General features: G+C 46.4%; 1 protein-coding gene across 1 annotated transcript; it reads right to left on the reverse strand.

Moving 5' to 3' along the window:
• Nucleotides 1-5,163: 5,163 nt before the first annotated feature.
• Hopx (HOP homeobox) lies at nt 5,164-12,321 on the reverse strand. Its single transcript, XM_035453309.1, has 2 exons — nt 12,170-12,321; nt 5,164-5,867 (listed from the first exon to the last, which is right to left on the reverse strand). Exons 1-2 carry the CDS (start codon nt 12,311-12,313, stop codon nt 5,790-5,792), a joined length of 222 nt encoding a protein of 73 aa, XP_035309200.1. The 5' UTR covers nt 12,314-12,321; the 3' UTR covers nt 5,164-5,789.
• Between the last annotated feature and the right edge of the window lie 399 nt (nt 12,322-12,720).

Genomic DNA, 12,720 nt, shown 5'->3' on the forward strand with positions numbered 1-12,720 from the left:
GATGGTGGCAGTTCCTCAATGGAGATTCCTTCTTCCCAGATGACTCCAGTTTGTGTCAAGTTGAAAAGAAGAAGAAGAAGAAGAAGAAGAAGAAGAAGAAGAAGAAGAAGAAGAAGAAGAAGAAGAAGAAGACGCTAACTAACCAATACAGCTCAGTACAACTTCAGAGGCAACTCCAGTAAAAGTGTGACTATCAGCAGGCAGATGTCATTAGAGGCATCTTAGGGCTGCTAAAACCCCTAATGGAATAGAGTATGAACACACAATCTCCCACTGGGCAGCCAACTCCCAAGCAAAATTCAAGATGGGAGAAGAGCCAAGGGGGCAACCGGAATTCTCTGCCTCAACTCTATTTGTTACATAAAGACTTCTCATATACTATATATATTCTGATTTCTAGATCATAGTACCTATACCCCCAAGGATTCTTCCTCTTATGGAAAATGTCAAATTCCCACACAGAAAGCTTCTTAAAAACCCGGAGGGGAAGCCCGGCAGTGGTAGGGCATGTCTTTAATTCCCCACTTGGAAGGCAGAGACGGGTGGATCTCCATGAGTTTGAGACCAGCCTGGTCTGCAGAGTGAGTTCCAGGACAGCCTGGACTGTTACACAGAGAAACCTTGTCTCTAAAAAACAAAAACAAAAACAAAACCAACAAAAAAAAAATAAAAACCCAGGTGTAGGAAGGGAGCTTCCATTTGGAAGAAGAAAGACTCTTTCTGCATTGCTGAACTCTATGGATGATTCACACGTGCTGTTGACGTACTTACATGTGTTAGCTAAGCTGAGATGCAAATCTTCTTATGCTTTCCCAAACTTTTCCAAAAGGCCACAGATGCTGTGGGTTTGGAAGCACAGCTCTTCAGGTTTTACTCTCTACATTAGGTGTGATCCAGATGGTGAAATAGAGTAAGTGGGTCTTAGGAATGTGGCTTCTTTATTCCCATGCTTGTTTATAGGGAGTGACATAACACAGCTCCAGGCATTGTGATACCTCTTTTACTTACATTGGCTAATGTAAACCATATCCTGGTTTACATATGCTCTCCTAAATCCTGGTCTGACATGTGCCCAGGTCATTCCTCTTAGTGCTCCGTCACAGGAAGAAAATGCAAGGTTTCCATGTATTTTTATTAGTCTCACGGTTGCTAGTCATTTTGGCATTGAGTTTAGGCAGGGGTACACGCAAAGCAGTTGGTGTGAGGTTTTCATTTTTATTTTTTAAAGACTTATTTGTTCACTTTTATTTATGTGTATGTGTGTACCTGCCTGAGTTTGTGTGTGCCACATGCATGCAGGTGCCTTCGGAGGTCAGAGGGCATTGGATTGCCAGAAACTGGACTTACAGGCAGGTATGAGATACTTAATATAGTGCTGGGAATTGAACTCTGGTTCTCTGGAGGAGGACATATGTGTGTGTGTGTGTGTGTGTGTGTGTGTGTGTGTGTGTGTGTGTGCGCGTGTGTATACCCCTCAATATATACAAATACAACCTGCTCAGTCCCTATGATGCTACTTGTATGTGTTTGATTTAAGAGTTGACCAATTGACACTGAGTAACCAACGGGGGTGTTGTTCTGTTCAGAAGACTTTCTCCAGCTGTCCACAGTCCTTAGTTGCCTATAGTTCCTTGTCTAGGGTTGAGGCCTGGTGAGATTTCCCCCTTTCATGTTAGCATGTCTCTTGGTATTGTCCTTGTTCAGGTCTTATTTAGACAGCCATGTTGTTGAGACTTCATGGCTGTAGCTTCCCTAATACTTCTCAGAAACATAATCTCATAGCAAATTTCCTGTTCCTCTGGCTCTTATGATCTTTCTTCCCTGTATGCCTTGAGCTTTATGTGTACCCTGGTCCTTGGATGCAACAGACAAGTTTAGATGGATCAGTCGGGGCTCTTACCAGGAACTCTTGAGGTAAGATGACTTCTTAAAGTCTAATGGATGCTGATGCCAAAGAGAGCAGAGAGAAGCAGTGTGAAGTCCCTGAACCCCGGACTCCAGGTTCTCACGGGTTCCCTTCCAGGGCAGCTGGCAAATACTGTATTAGGCTTATTAGGTTTCAAACCTGAGACAAATGGCTGAGGTGCCTATTTAATATATCAAATTGGACTTGGCCACCAGGTTCTCCCAGCATCCCTCAGTCCCTACCTATTACAAGACCCTCCTGGCTGGCATATCCACCCCTACCCTGAACTCTCCAGCCCAGGGGGCTGGGTTTCTCTTTCTACAACTACCCCCTCCGCTATATAATCCAACCGTTTTGTTTACCAGGGCTTTTCATTTACTCTCTTTGCCTCCTGGATGCTGCACCTGGTCCCCTCTCTCCCCCTCTCCCTGCCCTTCCTGCTCCACCACATGGCCCAGCTCAGTCTAATCATGTCCAGGACTCTGCCTGAGGTCCCTGCCTCTGGCTATGCTCTCCCACATATCTATAATAAACTTTCTCCTCCACCGTACCTAGGAGCAGTCATGTTCTTTCCTTATTTCATTCATGGCTCTCCCTCACTTCTGACTCTTGTCTTTCTTAAAATACCCTAAGTAGCCTCGTACTAAACTCCCCCAGGGACCAACACTGGATTTATGCTGCAGCCACTTAGCATCCTCCTCCTCTCTTCCTTCCTCTCCCCACCCCTTCCTTCTCCCCACAGTTCCCCCAATGTATCAGGATGTGTTCCCAAACAAGAGCCATTTTTCCCCCTTAGGAAGACTCTCTTCATTCTCTCAGGACAAGGAAAGTACTTGAACTGCATAGCTTCTAATATGGCTCCAAGTACATCGTTACTCCCACTATGGTGCGCTAGAACACTAAGGTTAATGAGAGGGTGGCGGGACCCTGGGTAATTTTTATAGGGTTTATTGTTTCCTTTCATTTTTTTGCTATCTTTGTTTCTGAAGTGAATGTTACGGGTTCAAGGCAAAGAACAATGTCTGCTGTGTGCGTATCTTTTAATCAAGAAATGTGAAATTGTACCTTATAGCACTGCCCCCAGCACTCTAACTTCTCATTAAGCCTTGTGTAGCAAAAAAACAAAAACAAAAACAAAACAAAACAAAACAAAACAAAAAACAAGCTGCCCAGTCTTCTCTAGTACTTGTGAGGAAGATAATAGTTGCTCATTTACAAAACTTTAATAAAGCATGATGTCCTTGTTTTATAATTTTTAAAAAAGGCAACTCAAGTTGATTAGAACTTGCAACAAATGCACATCTGAAAAGATTCTTGTTGCCTCCCAGCATGTGCTATTCAAAGGCTCTGGATGCTTGGGTACCAGAAGTGGTCTTTTGACCTAGTAAGACATACTTTGATTAACCTTTCTTGTCTTCAATTGTTCTTGTTTGTCCCATGGCTCATACTTACTTAAAAGATGTCTAGCCTTGGGCCGGTGAGATGGCTTCAAAGGTAAAAGCCTTGGCCTCCAAATCCAATTATCTGAGTTCATTCTCATGGTGGAAAGAGAGAACCAACTCCTGAAAGTTGTCTTCTGAGGTTCACAACAGAGGAGTGACCACCCCCCTCCCAGTACTTAAGTGTAAAATGGTTTCTGATCCAGTCCTTAGAGCTTGGCATCCCTCACTGCCCACGGGCAGATCTGTGCAATGTCTGTCTTCCCCAGAGTCATCTAGGTTTCTCTCTCTTCCCTCTATGCATAGATGGTATCAAAAGAATGCTTAAAAAAAATTACTCCCTCTGTGCTTTCTGTCACTATGTGTCCACATCCCTGCTTTGTCCCCACCTTTGTCCTTCTTCTTGTCCAGAAGGAAGTCAGAATTTAGCTGGGTGCTGATGGCTACTCAGATCATGAATTAGGTTACAGGGCAGTGTGCCTAACATCAGGCCATTCTGCTCAGCTCCAGTTCACAGTGTATTTGTTTACAGAACTACTTTAAGGTAGAGAGAGAGGAAGCTGACCGAGGATGTTTAATAGGATCTTGTAAACATTTGTACTAGTGATGATTCTTAGTGTTCTACTCATTGGCTCTATTTTAAAGAAACAGAAAGACTGAGCCAGCATGGTAGGTAATCAGAGATGTACCCAACATCGCTCTTGGATGGCCTACCATGAATTTCAAATGTCCTTTCCAATCTACACCCTTTCCTGCTTTCTAAACTTCGAAACCTTGATTTTGTTGGCCATGTGGCCCACTCTGGCCAATAAGATATAGTTGGAAGCTGCTAGGACAGGGGTTCCAGGAACCCCTTCCTCCCCCCTTTTTGGGGGGGCAAAGTAGGAAACCTTTTTAAGTGGAAAGTCTTCACTGTTTGGCCTTTGCTTGGGGCACTAGCTCCAGTGCCCTCCTACCTTTTTATGAAATGCATACATGTAAGTGTCTCAGCATCCATCGGCTTAATAGCCAGCCAGGCAGTGAAGATTTTGAAGTGGATATGATGCCAACCTGAAATCCCAGTCCTTTGGAGGAGGAGGCAGAGGACCTTGGTTGAAGGCCAACCTGGGCTACATAGTAAGACTTTGTCCAAAAATCAATCAATAATCAACCAATCAATAGTAGTAAAGTGTGAAGACAGAATGACCCTAAGTCCCCAGTGACATTATGGAGTGACTCTAACAGCCCAAAATTACCTATGAGTTAATGAGCTGATCCCTTTGTTTGTTTTTCAGAAACAGGGTTTCTCTGTGTAGCCCTAGCTGACTTAGAACTCAATCTGTAGACCAGCTGGCCTTGAACTCAGAGATCCACTTATCTCTGCCTCCCAAGTGCAGGGACTAAAGGCATGGGCTACTACACTGGGCTCAGCTGATGCCTCTTAAAAAACCAAACAAGCAAACAAGCATCCTGTCTGAATTTAATCCACTGTAACCAGGTGACTCTTCTGTGATGGGATACACTGTCACCCGAGATGCTCTTAAGGCATTGCATGCTGAGACAGTGAGTGGGTACAAAGGGCTGGAGCCCCTTGAAACAGTGAGACTCATTTGGAGGACTTTGTGGGAAAGGCAGATTCTGAGTCTGCGGTCAGGCCTGTGGCCTGAGATTCTGGGTGTTTCACAAGCTTGTAGGTGATACTGATGGAGGAGATCCTGGACCACTCGTGGAGGAGAAAAGATCTGGAGAATGGAAGCCCTTTAGTGATTGCATCCTCATAGGCTTTCTATTCAGCTTAAAAGAAAAAAGCTCCATGAATCTCAATTTCAACAAAGTCGTTTATTTAGGATATCATTTTTGAGACAAAAAGCAGTTCATTTATTTTATTCAGCAAAATAAACTTAACAAATCCATTTAAATAAAGTAAATTCCAGACTCTGTAAATCTTTTTCTTGGCTACTTGCTTTTCTGTTACATATAAAATTTGAATGACTCAAATGCACCTGTGTTCTCATTCAACCACCAGTGAATTAAATGAATCAGAGGGAAAGGGACACGGGGAATCGGATTTAGGAGATATTTTCCCTGCCTGTTCTGATATCTTTTCAATAGAAGCCTGGAGACTCTGAAATGGATGGTACATGTGAATTGCTACTGGAAGGTGATGGCCAAAGGCAAACAAAAAAATGTTCCACACTATCTTTCCTTAAGATACAAAGGGAAATGCAAGCCACGCCCCTTTCCCAGCCAAGCCGTTGCTACACAGAACTGCATTTAGCTTCATGTTTTCTGTTTTAGTTATATACATTTAAAAAAAAAAACACGTTGTATTAAATAGCAAAACAGCAAACAATGGGACATTCAACACTGCACTGAAACATCAAAACAGCCTGGGTAAGCCGAGTCCAGCGGGGAGCGGGTGGAGTTCACCGTGTCAGCGAGCGAGGTTGCAGGTGCCCGGCTCCCTAGTCTGTAACAGACCTGCATTCGGAAGGCAAGCCTTCTGAGCGCCGCCACTGGGCCAGACGCTGCTTAAACCATTTCTGAAAGAGAGAAATGTGAAAAATTACCTGTCACATACCAAAAAATTGAAATGTCTATTTCATTTCTAAGGGTAGCCTGTGTGGCCCAATCGGGAAGGAGAGAAGCAAGGGATGCAGGGATGGTCCTCTCGCCATGACACCAACCTTCCTTGCCTCAGGAATCTGCGCATGCCACATATTTGTCATCAGATTCTCTCTCTCTCTCTCTCTCTCTCTCTCTCTCTCTCTCTCTCTCTCTCTCTCTCAGGTCTCAGCTTAAACAAGACCACTCTGTTAAAAGTAGATTCCCTTTATTTTCTGCTTTACTATTTTGTTAACTTCATAGGACTTTCACTATCATTACTTTAATTGCTTGCATACACTCTTCTAGAACGTAAGATCCGTGAACTCCACGGCTGTTTTCATCTTAACATCATCTCATCTTACTCCTTACACAAAGTCTCAAGATGTAACTGATTAATGAATGTTGGATGAGTGAATAAAAGAAACTGAAACAACTCCTTGTTTCTTGATGTCCCAGAGGATTTCTAGTCTCTGGGTTCGATAACCCATGATGGGTGCTGATGTCAACATGGGCTTTGCTCCTTAGTAGTATCCTGGTCAAATTTTGTTCACTAAACAACTCATAACTAAGCATTAGGCAACCTTGGACCACTATTCCTTAGGAATCCATGGAGTGGCCCGCTGAGCAGTGAGAGAATGTTCAGTGTCTCCGAATTATCCAGCTCAGTGTCACTCAAATATTTACCCCTTACCAATGCCAATACCGTTGGGGGGTTGGGGGGAGGACCTAAATGAAAGGCTTCTAGAATAGTGCTAAGGGAGGCCAAGGGCATTTCTGTAAGCTATAAAGCACTGTGGCACACTCTCAACACATTGGCTGCCTTTACAATATTACTTCAGATTGAGGGTCTTAGAGACAATGAAATTAAAACTGTGCTGGGGGACAAGACTAGCTCTGAACCAGGAGGTCAGAAGGAAGCCGGGATTTGAAGAAACCAGCTTTGAAAGGCACTGTTGAGAAAATAGAAGCAGCAGGCTTCTCTCCTTGGGAAGACAGAATGAGCAGTTTCCCCTTGAGCCTGGCACCTCACGTGTCATGGAGAACATGAGTAATGGTCAGATTGCATAGCATTGGTCTAATCGGTCAAGCTGCTCGAGTAGGTGAGCATTGCAGGTTCAGCCAATAGTCAACTCTACTGTCACTGACTGGCCGCAAAAAGTCCCTAAGAGCACTGTCAGTTAGTCAGCTTACCTGCAAACAAAGAGGTAAGTTTTGGAGGCCTCTACTGTCCTTTGTGGGGTTCCTAATGCTTACCTAGTCTAAGGGTAAGAAGGTAAAGGAAGAGAGTAGTGATGTAATACAGCTGCTGTGGGGTGTGCTGACAGAGGTGGCCCCAGTGGGAAACATCAGTTCAGCACTCATGTTCAGCCTCATAAGTAGGCTGGGCCCCATTGGAGAAGAGCTGGTCTCTGCTGAGATCTAAGGAGCCCAAGATCAGAAGAAAGGGTGTGAACCACAGGACGGAAGAGCCGCTAACAAGCAAGTACTGGGGATAGGCTGTCACTCAGGAAAGGGGTTTGAGGACTGCTTAGTGGGCTGAGCACATGCTGTCAGGACTCAGGTTACCCACCTGAGAGTTTACCCGCTGAGGCCTCATCCCTGTGCCAGGACCAATTAGTTGTCTCTCCACCCTTATCCTTGGGTGGCAGCAGAGAAAAGCAATAGAAGGTGACCACCAGAGGGAAGCCTGCTCTATAGGGCTTGCTCCATGGATGTCTCATTTCACTCTGGGAACCACTACTTTTTTTCTCCATCTGTCTTATTTTTTATTTTTCCTTTCTTTTCCTGTTATTGTTTTGAAACAGGCCCAAGTAGCACAGGCTGTCCTTGAATTCATTGTGCATCTGGAGATCTTGCCCCTCTGCTCCTCCTGCTTCTACCTCCCAAACACCGGGGTTGCAGGTGTTCTCCGTGCCTGCTTTAGTCACTGCTGAAGACGGAACCTATGGCATGTGCGTGCTAGGCAATCGCGTACCAAATGAACATCCCGTGGCTATCACTAATCTTAAGGTGAGGGGAGGGCTCATGTGACGGTGACTTCAACCCAACTTTGATTGTGACCAGTGGGCTCGTTTTCTTCTTTTAATCTGTGTGTGCTCACTCAAGCCTGCGTCTGCTTTGAGAGCAGCATGGCGCCAACTTCATTAATGAGGTGACTGAGGGGTTTTCAAATCTGCAAGTGCTGATTAAATAGGATTTCCAGGGACTAGAGCTGAATAAATGGCAGCATTTTAAAGACTAATTAAAACCTAGAAGGGAGTGGGGTGGGGGGACTCACTTTCTATTAGGACTCATTTAAGACAAAGTGGTTAAGCTGGCCTCATTCAAAAGAGCCACCCGAATCTTCACATGCAGAATACTGATGGTACCCAAAATAGCTTTGACCTGGACCACATTGGTGAGTTTGCAAGGTACCATCTAAATGCTTAACAAATTGAGCCCCAGCACTGAGAGATGGGAAGAGATGTGAAAACGCTCAGCTGTTTTCTGAGTGTGTGTTTGTACATATGTGTGTGTGTGTGTGTGTGTGTGTGTGTGTGTGTGTGTGTGTGTACACACAGTCAATGGAGGTTATACATCATAATTCAGCAGGCCAGCTGCTGGTTACAAAAATGCACTCCATCTCCTGCTAGCTCCTCTACTGTGTAGCTCTGGATCTTGTAGCTTCTGACTCACATAAATCCTAATTTTCCACCTGGCTTTGTCTCTGTCTTTCTTTGTGTCAGCCATCCCCTGGGAAAGACATTCATCCCTTCTTGCTATGAATGGGTGCTCTCATTACCCCTGCTCATTGATGGAAATTTATTTACTCTGAGTGAACAGATGATAATTGAACACTGGGGTTGGGAGGGGTTGGGCCAAAACAACATTGTTCTTGTCTTTTTCTTTAGCCACTAGCATTTTGTTCTTTTCAGAGCGAGACCTTTAGAGGTCTTATCCCACTGATAAAACATGCAACAACTGAAAACACTGGATCCTGGGAACAAGTCCAGAACACCAAAAAAGAGATAAAAATACTGGGAACTTCTTCAAGAACCAATGCCAACTGCACTGTGTGTGTGTGTGTGTGTGTGTGTGTGTGTGTGTGTGTGTGTAGACGCTATCATCCCAATCTCCCAAGACAAAAATGAGGTTGTGTTCCCAGCCTCCTTTACATTGACCTCTATACAGCAAAAGCCACAGGGAGTAGGATTCTGTAGGATTTCATTTAACTTAAATGTAGTAGATATACAGTGACTAGTAATGAGAAAAAAACCCTCTGAAGATCCCAACAAGTACAACTAAAGAAGTCCTCTGACTATGAGGCCCTCACTGTATATTGAGTTCCTAGAATTTGGTTTCATAGTGAACTGTTACAAAGAGGTCTGCGGATGTACTGGTGACTCATAAACACCAGGCCTGGTTTTTCATACCATTTTGTGAGATGTGCCCCCTCACACCTTATTAGGATGTTGGTATATTACCCATTTTCATGTGGTGGGGGGGGGAGAGAGAAAAAAGGTCCACAAAGGTCCCCAGCCAGAACACTTCTGCCTCTGCTCTTTCTCGCCTTTGCCAAAGCACCAACAGTGTGAACCAGTAACTCCCTCTCAAGGGTAGATCATGTGTATTCCTCTTTTACTAACAATACTTACTTTAGGGAAAGAATACAGTGCTGGCTATTGTGATACCTGTCTATAATCCCAACAATGAGCAGCTGAGGCAGGAGGATTGTGAGCTCATGGCTGGTTTGGACTACATAGGAACACCCTATGTCTGTCTCACTCTCTAAAACGGGGGGGGGGGGATCTTATTCGAGCTCTGGAAATGGCAGGTGTCAGGATGGGAAGATTTCAGGTGCAATGTGGTGAATATCGTTTTGTCTGGGGGAGGACCACACTAGTAAGGAGGAGAGGCAGGGGCTGTGCTGACAGCGGGCATCACAGATAGGTGAGAACCAGCAAACGCTGGCCTCCGCAGAGCTCTGTTAAGCATCCCTAAAGACCTGCTACAGATGAAATCAATTGTCTTATGTCTGCAGTCTCATCACTGAACTTTGTGTCTGCAGAAGACACTTTCCTTTTTGCAGAAGACGTCCTTTAAAATGTAAATGTTAGAGAAGAAAATACAATGACTTTCATATGCCAGCGCACATGAAAGTGGTGTGTGGAGTTTAGAAAGGATGGGGAGACGGGACCCAGTCCAACCAGAAATGACAGGGCAAGCAGAAGCCTTGTTCCTGGGACTCGCTATGCTGAGAGTCTGCGCTCTGGGTTCCAGGTCTTCCCTGCAGGTCTAGACAGGAAGATGAGGGTAAGCTGAGCTGCAGCAAACCTCTGGAGGAAGAAGGTGTTGGCCCATGGCAGGAAGAGGAAGCCAGGCCCTCCCATGAGGCTGACTCACCCACACCCACCCTTGTCAGTCTGGCTGCACCATTTGTTCTTTTGAGGATAGCAGAAGAGACAAGACAGAAGAAGTAACATGGGCAGATACCTCTGCTGCGCAAATTTCCCCATCTGTTGATGTCAACCACTAGAAGACAGATGCCCTTTCTTCCAGCTCCGACTAGATTTCATTTCAAATCTCGAATAGCAGGTAACCCCGGAGGAAAGGTTAGCAGTAGCCTGGAATGACCGATGCTTAATGCACGGGTAATCTGATCTTTCTGTCCTTCCTTCCCATGTCACCACACACAGTTGTTCCCAACCTTCCTCTGTGAGGTAGTATAGCAAAGTGGCCCAGAGTCTAAAACATGGAACCAGACTGCTTCGGTCTCAGTAACTTAAGCTTTCTGTGACTTAGTTCCTTTACTGAGCTATCAGTGCTTTCTCTCCTAAAGATAGTGACAAAATAGTGGCGTTACACTTAGCAGTATCTGAAACAATACATGGCAAGTGTTTGTCACTCCAAAGGTCAGCAAGGGGCTGGTGGCGCAGCTCAGTGGTACAGGACATGCTCAGCAGGATCAAGGCACCACACACACACACACATGATGGTAAATGGCAGACAAACATGACTATTCTGTTTTTCAGGGTCAAGAGACTTGAAGGCTGAGTTGGGGTTAGATCCCTAGTTGGTACTATGTCCATAATATCCAATAGCCTAGTTCTTAAACAGGAGACATCTTTATGATCATTAAATATACTGTGTGTTTTAAAACTCTAATACTCCAACATCTTGCCTTTTCATGGGCTCCAAGGAACATGAGCTTTTAGACTTGGGTTATAATAAATCACCTTCTATTGGGTTCTGATTCAGACTAGACATCCTTTCTATTTGATCTGGCATCCCAGGATTACATCGGGGTAAATTCTCCAAGTTGCCCCAGGCATATTAAAGACCATCTAGGGCTTGGGGCTCAGGAGTTTGGTCCTAGGATCCCAGAAAGCCCTCATTACAAGGTTTTAAGCTTCAACTGAGCAGGGTGAAGAGAAGACAACTCCCCTCCTTCTCCAGTTTACTAACTGGGAGGGATAAGAATATCCCAGCTTCGGAGGGGAAAAGAGAAGTCAGAGTTTAGCTAGGACTAGACAGGGAAAGTAGGCTAAAGGCTCCAACATTGCGCCAGGCGGCGCTGCAATCTCTCTACCCTAAGCAATTTTCAGCTTCATGGGATAACAAGGGAACCTTTTACAAATAGACACATTATCATCGCTCAGCGGGGGGCTGTGCGCCACAGCGTCGGAGGGCTACCTTCTTGGAAAACTCCAGAGAAAGACTCTAGACCTCAGAACCAAGGGATTAATAAAAACAACAAAACCCGAAACAAACCATGGCAACCTGCCAGTTCGGTTGTGTAGCTGAGGAGATGCAGGCAGCACCGCGATGTGGTGATGTGGCGGGAAGAGCAATTTAACAACCCTGGCAGGTGTTCCGCCACCCCCGCCTTAGTTTCCCCGTTTGACAAAACCAAGGGCTGAGTTTATAGCTGATCCACAAAGGCCCTTCCAACTCTGACACCTCTGATGAAAATAAGCCTTCCTGAAGATCTCCAGCTCAAAGGAGAGAGTTACTGAGCTGGGAAACTGAAAGGACAACAAGATGCTCCAACCACCGAAGAAGAAAGCATGGACCTGGCTCTGGGAGGCCATGGAGAGCCAGAAGGAAAGCGGTGGTGGGATGGGGTTGGGGTGGAGGTGGATTGGGCGCCCGGGGAGCTGCGGAGTAATGGATGCATGGACTGGGATCCGTGCAGTGGAGGCCCGCGAGAGGCGCGGGGACCCCAGTCCCCCGGGATGCGCTAGGCTTGGGGACTCACCTGTGTCTCTTCCTCGGTGAGGCCCGCCTCAGCGGCGATGAGGCACAGCGTGGTGGGGTCGGGGTGCTTGTTGACCTTATTGAAGTTGTATTCCAGAATCTCCACCTGGTCCTCCGTGGGGCCGCTCGCGGTCTCCGCCGACATGGTTCTGGCGCGGCTGCGGCAGAAGAAGCGCTGGGTGAGCGAGTCTGGCTTGTCCCCTCTCACCGTCCCACCGAGCCCCCTCTGCGTCCCCACCCCTCACCCCCACGCTGCGGGCTGCGGAGCTCGCGGCACCTTCCCCGGAGCCCCGGGAGGAGGGACTACAGAGAGTGTCCCCAGCTTCCCGGGACCATCCCCAACCTCGCCAAGGATGGAGAGGAGGAAGAAGATGCCTCCCGGCTGCCACTCCGAGGGGACGGTAGAGGAAGCGCCTCAAGAGCTGCCTCCGGAGATCCGGAGCTGATCCGGAGCTGCCCTGGGGACCGAGGACACACACGGGGCTGGGCTCCGGGCCGCCTGGGCACGCCTCCCGGGCCGCCGCACCCCGCCTCCGCCGCGGGCTAGCACGT

The sequence above is a fragment of the Cricetulus griseus genome, assembly GCF_003668045.3.
Source record: "Cricetulus griseus strain 17A/GY chromosome 1 unlocalized genomic scaffold, alternate assembly CriGri-PICRH-1.0 chr1_1, whole genome shotgun sequence".
NCBI lineage: Eukaryota > Metazoa > Chordata > Mammalia > Rodentia > Cricetidae > Cricetulus > Cricetulus griseus.

What these genes read in the sequence shown, in the direction of transcription:
- Hopx (XM_035453309.1), bottom strand. Translation starts at nt 12,313, where the DNA reads ATGTCGGCGGAGACCGCGAGCGGCCCCACGGAGGACCAGGTGGAGATT. An exon ending in TCACCGAGGAAGAGACACAG is followed by an intron (nt 5,868 to 12,169) that starts GTGAGTCCCCAA and finishes TCTCTCTTTCAG; the next exon opens with AAATGGTTTAAGCAGCGTCT.